The 7,926-nt window shown below is 41.8% G+C and overlaps 1 protein-coding gene across 1 annotated transcript; it reads right to left on the bottom strand.

Moving 5' to 3' along the window:
- Positions 1-2,126: 2,126 nt before the first annotated feature.
- On the bottom strand, positions 2,127-3,240 carry LOC102775258 (tripartite motif-containing protein 49D-like; the record flags this gene model as incomplete). Its single annotated transcript, XM_006766362.2, has 2 exons — positions 2,127-2,318; positions 2,553-3,240. Coding segments are annotated over 2 exons (880 nt in total), but the record flags the coding sequence as incomplete, so codon positions are not given.
- Between the last annotated feature and the right edge of the window lie 4,686 nt (positions 3,241-7,926).

The raw sequence follows: 7,926 nt of genomic DNA, 5'->3' as shown, positions 1-7,926 counted from the left end.
TTCCTCTGTCACTGAAGCAAGCAAGCCTCATGTTAGTTTCAAGCTGCCTGGCTGCCGGCCGCCATCTTGGCTGGCAGTTAATTTGCATATCTCCCTGATTAGATAATGGGAAGGGTAGTGGTCACACACCAATTACCATGTTTCTCTTTTATTAGATAGGATGATTGCCATTGGAGTGATAATTAGCACCCCTATCGCACGACATTATCATTTGTTTTTAGCTTGGAATAATTAAGGTCCAGTCTCTTAGCAAGTTTGAATATAATGTATTGTTGTCTACATTCACTGTATGGTGCATTCAATCTCTAGAGCTTTTTCACTACTTATTTTAAGTTTGTACCCTTTAACAACATCTGTCCTACCCTCCACATCCTATTCCCATCCCTGGTAACCACCATTTTATGCTGTTTTTATGAGTTTGGTATTTTAGATTCCACATATAAGTAAGATCATATGGTATTTGTCTTTCTCTTTCTTAATTTATCTGAGCATAATATACTCATGGATAAAGAAGATGTGAGATATGTACACAATGAAATATAATTTAGCCATGAGAAAGAAGAACATTCTGCCATTTGCAACAACATGGATGGACCCTGAGGAAAAATATTTCTTGAGTGTTTGTTTTCTTAGCACCCTCTTATTTCCCCTCATAGTATTTTTCTGGCTCCCCAACTCAACTGTGAGCTCCAGGAGAGGAGGGCCTATGTCCCTTTTGTTCACCACCATATCCCCAGTGTAGTATAGGTACTCAGTGAAAAGTTAAGCTGAAGGCAGAGAAACTGTACAATATTCCCTAGAAGTGGTTTCCCTATGAGAAGGCTGGTGAAAGGAAAAAAAGTAAAAAATAAAGAGAAGGCTGGTGAGAGAAGTGACCCAACTACCTCCTCTACTTTCTCCCTCTACCATTTCTACCATTTCAGCAGTTTTGTCCAAGATCTCCATTCCTAATCTAACCCAATCTTCAACCTACCCTCTATCCTTTAAATCTTAGTCCTCTCCCTTCTCAGTCTAGCTTTTGTTTTCCCAATTTTTATAGAAACTAGATATAGAAAAATATTTCATGTCTTTTTAATGTCACTATTAAAAGAACAACAATGCCAGTTCCATGAAAAATGGTAACCAACTTTCAGATTCAATGTCAATTTGATGAGGGCAGCCACTGTTCAGTTCCAGTTGGTTGTTCTGAGAAAATGGGGGCCCTGTGTGCCAGATTCTGTGTTTTCAGAAGTCAGGAACCCATCTTTTTATATGAAGCCTCCAATTTTTTGAAATATTGGCAACTATTTTTAATGTGAGCATGTGTTAGCTAATGAAGTCTATCTATGGACCAGAGGTGTCCCAGAAGGCACTACTTTGTAACCAAAGAATAGTAAACAATTTAACTACAACACAAGTCAGAATGAAAACTGTGGTATAATGGGTGTAAAAGCAGCATGCTGTAGGAACATATAGAATGCAACGATCACAAAATGCACATTGCCATATTAACCGATACATTAAAAACATAGCCATTGACCTTTGTATAAGAGCATAGCCAAAGCAGGGTTCCTGTGCCCCAACTTTTGTTTGACCTCCTGAGTCACACAGCTTGTCCATTTATGATCCATGACATGTTCTCATGCCTATATTTGCCTCCTGGATCTTGGCAATGGAGACAGAAAGTAAGGGAGAGATGATGATTAAAACAAAGAAAATAAGCTTAGAAAGGAGCACAATGTTCTTTCAGAAAATCACTACAGGAAATAAGTTCAAGAAAAATGATTCATAGACATTTGTATTCATTAATAGTTCATTCCTAGTTGTACTTTAAGTTGTCATTTTGCTTGTAATTTCCAATACTGATCTTTAAGATCTTTTATTGTTTATTTTTGTTTGTTTGTTTATGCTTTGAAGGGTATCATATTTAATAATACAGTAAATATATATTCAGGACAAAAAAGGAAAATAAAAACAAAAAACATATTAACATATTGTCTTATTTGATAGGGCACCAGGAAAAGGGCTTCCTTAGATATTGGAGTTCTCCAGCATATTGAAAGATTCCTAATCTATTTCTAGTCAGAAGTGACTACAGCAATAGATAGGCCTGAGAATGGGAGAGAAAGAGCAAGAGGAGAGTCTACATATAAGGGAACTTTTTGCTACATTTATAAAGGTCACACTTCCATCTTCATAATCCAGGAATACCGCTAGTCGGCCAATAGGTTTGGGCACATATTGCAGTAAAAGTGGGGAGGTGGTGAACACATTGTGGTGCATGTCGGTTTTAGCACAACCAAGAAGACAGAATGCCTTCTGGAGATTTATATTCATTACTATGCAATCATCACAAGAGACCCCTAAAGCCCAATTCCAAGTGTTTCCCACTTCTATCTTTCAGTAATGTTTTCCACAGTGAAAAGTCTGAGTACTCCAGAAAAGAAAACACTCAGACAGTGGAAAGGTATATGGTACACCTTCAATAGAACATCCAACACTCAGGTTTATCAAATCTCCCTGCAGGAAGACATGACTGCGAGTTCTTCCAAGACAGAGAGGAATAATCTCACTGTACAAGTTGAACCTTGCTATCAACCCAAAGACGGTCACTGCAGTGAGCTCTGCTTTCACAGGCTGGGGCATGTGCACACACACTGCCTTACTCCTGTGTAATATGTCTCCAAAATCCAGGAGCAGCTCTACACCTGGCTTATGGCACATTTCCTTCAGCTCCGTATACATTCCTCTTAAAAGCTCCCTCTTGTGTGCCATCCTGGCTTCACTGTCCTTGAGTTGTTCAAAAATCTCATTGCCTTTCCTTTGCAGTCTCTCTATATAATATTGCTCATCCGAATTGAGAAATGCAGACACATTATCATATTTAGCTCTGATCGCTTCACCCTTTAAGATCACATAAATCTCCCAAGAACAGATTGTGATAGTTTCCACATTCAGGTTTCTGTCATTTTCACAGCATTTCTCCCATAAAGAGCACATGGTCTTGAGGAGTTTCTCCCTGTGTTGCTCAGCAGCCTCTTCTACTGAACACTGTCTGTGAGCCTGATGCTCCTGGGAGGTAGAGCAGTGCACACAGAGCAGGCTCCTCTGGTCCTCACAGAAGATCTGCTTTGCCTCCATGTGTATCCTACACCTATTGCCCTTAGAGCGCAGGAAATGCCACAGACTGGCTTGTCTGACAGTGAGAACCATTTGCTTAAGAGAGACATTTGTGTGAAAGTCTCTCTGCTGGATTGCTTTCTGGCAATCAGAGCAGTGAGCAAGGACTGACCTGTTAGGCCAGCTGAGGTAGAAAGAGGGTCTGCAAAAGCTGTGCCCAGTCTATGGTGATGGGGGTCTATGAAGCAGTTCCTGCAGATGAGCATATAAGTTCATTCTGGAAGACTTGCAAGATGCCATCCATGTTTTTTATGAGCTTCCCCTGATTCAAACTCTGCTTGGAACATTCAACTGGCAGGACTCAAATTTCTCCCTCTCAGTGCAAGACCAAGAATGGCAATGCTTGCTCGAGAAGTTTTAATACAAAGAGGTCATCTCAGGGATCAGGTCTTCCAAGCATGGTGGCAGTAGCTCTCAGAAGTCTCCCTGACCAGGTAAGCTCCAAGCACTCTCCCTGTGTTCTACTTTAAGATCTTTACTTTAGTCCTTTGCCTCATATCTTCAGTCTCCTAATTAACCAGAACATTCAAATCTGTGTTTGCCACTTAATCCTACCTAAACTTAATATTCTAATTTTCTTTTAGTAAAAATACTCCTAAATGCTACTTAAATCTAACCACTTTCTCAAAAATTATCTGGACTATTCTCACTAACTCAAATTATTTCTCCAACCATCCTTTATCCTTTCCATTTCTCTAATCTATGACCCTTTGTGAATATCTCTGTGTAGCTTCATAATTCATGAATTCTTTTATGATTAACCTTAGGTAATTAATTCCTGGAATATAGCCACAGTCCACAAAACTAATATTCAGGGACCTCCTGTGAATATCTGAAATCCTAGTCAAGCATTTCTGAAGACAAGTTATATAAAGAAGTCAGATGTGAAGATGTTCACTGAAGCATTGTTTGTACAGACATACCTTGGAGATATTACAGGTTCAGTTCCAGACCACTGCAATAAATCAAGTAAGGGCATACCTCAGAGATGCTGTGGTTTTGGTTTCAGACCACCATAATAAAGTGAGTATCACAATCAGGCAAGTCGTAATCTTTCTCCTGGTGAAGGATTTTGCCTTCCATTTGTAAAATAGGCAACACCTGTGAAGAGCAATCAAGCAAAGCACAATAAAATGAGGTATGCCTGTGATAAAAAAGACTAGATAAACCCAAAAGTCTATCATTTGGAGAATAAACGTACCAGGACACAACCATGCTGGGGATCACTATGAATGTTTTGTGTATGAATAGACACAGGTGATCTTGGCTTGGGTTGCTAGAAGCAGGATCTAAGACAAGGATTCTTGTGCACAAGATTTATTGGGGAGGTGCTCTCAGGAGAAGGGAGGAAGGCAAGCAAGATAGGGCCAGAGAAGAAAGCTAGGGAATAATTTGGTCTTAAATGGAGACCAACCTCAGTCTGATCCCACAGAAATTCTCTGGCATATAAAGTACACTACTGAGTATTCCCCTCCCCACCTTGAGGAAAAGACCTTTTGTACCCCCATGCCCATCAGTCCAACAGTTCTCAAAATGTTTAAGTTCCCTTCTTCCAGTGCACACTTACCTAATAAAATGACCGGGGGAAAGAACTGAAGTAATCATTACTACATATACTTGCAGTGGTATTGCAGGGTCCCTCTTCCAGGGGACTTAGACCCCATGTAGTCCATGGGCTCCAGGTCTGAAAACTAGCTCATGTCCAGAAACTCAGCAGGAGGTAATGGCTTTGTACTGGAGCAACTGCCCTCAGCCTCCTCATCATTCAAGCCTGATGGTTTTTGATTTGCAGATTGACCAGTACCCTTATCTCCATCTATTTTGCCACTGAGAGATATTATATTTTATTAACCACCTCCACAATTCCCACTGGGTCAGGCCCGCTTGGCTGCCTCTCTGACCTAGCTCCATACTATGATTATTGTATCCACCTAGTTCTGGCAGTTGAGCATAACCACCTGGCCTCTATTACTTTGGTTTTCCCATCATCTCCATTGCTAGTTAATGAGCCCAGCTCTGTTATTGCCTCTCCTACTGTCCACCCTGGCCTGTACATGAACTTCTTAATGATGCCGATGCTCTCTCATCTGCACATGCCTCATGGCCTTGGGGAACAGTAGGTTCCCTGAGCCCTCCTGTGGAACATAATCCTTCAGTGGATATTCTGACCTCACATAACACATTCACTCAGCAGGCTCCACTCTGAGCTTTCTCATCACTGTCTGTCAGGACAATTCAGGCATTTCTACCCAACTTAGTGTCAGCCAACATGCTTTCCATGCTTCTAGGATCCATCCTAGGAGTGTGTTTTTACCATCTTCCAGGGTCCTTTCCAGGATGTTAAATCCTGGACTCCAGGAAAGAGTCCTATATTTATAAACTATCTTTTATCCAAATTTGTGTTCTACCTCCCTTGGTTCAGCAAAATCTTTGCCTATACCTACTATCCCAGCTCCTGAGATTTACTATCCAATGTTCCTCAGGAGCTGAGATAGTAGTGAAGCGGTCAGAGCTCCATCCAAAGCCCCATTTTGACTAGATGCTTCAGTTTTATCCAGGTATTTTACCTTTCCTATCTTAGCAAGCAGAACACACCCCCAGTTGGGTTACATTGAGATGTAACACTAAATAGCCTACTGTCCAGGAAGAGCAATGCAGGGAGGTGGGGCAAGTCCTGAGGGGGTAAACACATGCCTTGCAAAGGAGAGGGCCTCTGTATTGTGTTCAAGCTAATGGAGCACGCTGGCTCTTAATAGCAACAAGTGGGCCACTTCTACATGCTCAGAGGGTTCATAAGAAGCTGGGAATTCGTTTTCAAGGTCCAGAAGTCTCTCTCGTATGTCAGATAATCATTCTTTCCTAACCAGAGCCCTGACCATGGCATAGCAGACCTACCTTAGTTGGGATTTTAATCACATTTAGAGACTGACTACTCATAAGTCCTGCGACTGGTCCTTTGCGTTCTCTATCATCCTGCTGCAGGAGGAGAGAGCCTCTTTATATGCTACCAAGAAGGTTCGATGGATTTGACACTTAACTTTAAATTGCCAACTAATCACTTTCAGCTTTTTGTTATCTTTTTCCAAAATGTCAAACTTATGAATAACCACAAAATTCCATTTTTATAAAGATTACTATTCTCCCTATATTTCTCAAATGTCTGGTACAACCAATAGCTGATATATTCCCTTCCACCAATGAAAAGTTTTAACTGCACCTCTACCGTGTGTCAGGGAATATCTACCTACCACTTCAATGGAGTCCAGCCAGGCAGTGGTGATCCAGGTCCAAAATCCCATAATATCTGCTTCCTCAGACCACTCCTGTCACCAACTGTCACAGAGTCTGGGTTCCCCAGAAAACAGACTCTGAGATTGAGATTAGTGTTCCAGGTATTTATTAGAGAATGCCCTTGGGAACAACACCTGTGAAAAGAAGGTGGACGAAACAGCATTGGGCAGAGGGAGAAATGAAGCTATGATGCAGTCCCAACAAAGGGACTCAGCCAACCCCATGGTAGTCTCTCAAACTAGAATGGCTGGTTGTCCCAAATTTGGTTAAGAGGCAGGACTGGGCCTTGACACCACTGCATTAATTACTCATTATATGTGGGCTTACCTTTCAAGGAGGCATGATCTTGGGTCAGGCAGTTTTCTTTAGCCAAGGCAATCCCTAAAGACAGCTGACATCTGAGACCATATTCTAAATGTGCTCCCAGCAGCTGGAGGAATAACATCTTCATTGCTATAGGGAGATCTGGGTGACACATTACAGCATTCATCACATGTACTCATGGCCATACCATGTGAATGTAAACTTTCTGATCTGCATTCTAATAGGTATGGAAAATAATGCACTCACTAGGCTAGTGATGGCGAACCTTTTGAGCTCAGCGTGTCAGTATTTTGAAAAACCCTAACTTAACTCTGGTGCCGTGTCACATATAGAAATTTTTTTAAAAATTTGTTTTATTGCTTAAAGTATTACAAAGAGTATTACATATGTCTCTTAAATGGCATTTAAATATATAAAATAAATATCAAAAATATAAGTCTTTGTTTTACTATGGCTGCAAATATCAAAAAATTTCTATATGTGACACAACACCAGAGTTAAGTTAGGGTTTTTCAAAATGCTGACACGCCAAGCGTCATAGGTTCGCCATCACTGCACTAGGTCCTAACCAGTGTGACTCAGTTGTCTGGAATGTCGTCATATACCAGTCTCTTCTCTTCTCTTCTCTTCTCTTCTCTTCCCTTCCCTTCTCTTCCCTCCTCTCCTCTCCTCTCCTCTCCTCTCCTATCCTCTCATCTCCTCTCCCCCCCCCTCCTCTCCTCTCCTCTCCTCTCCTATTCTCTCCTCTCCTCTCCTCTCCTTCCTATCCCTAAAATCAATTTTTTAAAAAGAATACAGCCCTCCCAGGGTGGCTGAGCGGTTGAGCATTGATCCATGAAACAAGAGGTCACGGCCTCGAACAACCACTTCAAAAACACAACTAAAAGACGGAACGGACATCATCCAGAACCACAGGAAGGCTGGCTGAGTTGAAGTTCTACAACTAGGAGGAAAAAGAAAAACATACCGAGACTCAGAGGAGGCGCAGTGCTGAAGTAAATTACTGAGGCGCAGAGTACATGCGGTGCGGGCTGGCAGCTGAGGGTGTGGTTGTCGTTTTCAATCGGGAGGGAGTCTCAGGCTCTGAGCTCCAGTTCTGGGCGAGTCTCTAGGGACCCAGACTCCTACGGGAGAAGCGGGACTGTCTGGCCT

Source organism: Myotis davidii, unplaced genomic scaffold, assembly GCF_000327345.1.
Source record: "Myotis davidii unplaced genomic scaffold, ASM32734v1 scaffold5342, whole genome shotgun sequence".
NCBI lineage: Eukaryota > Metazoa > Chordata > Mammalia > Chiroptera > Vespertilionidae > Myotis > Myotis davidii.
The sequence above is the reverse complement of the archived record's forward strand: the minus strand, read 5'-3'. Positions and strand labels throughout refer to the sequence as shown.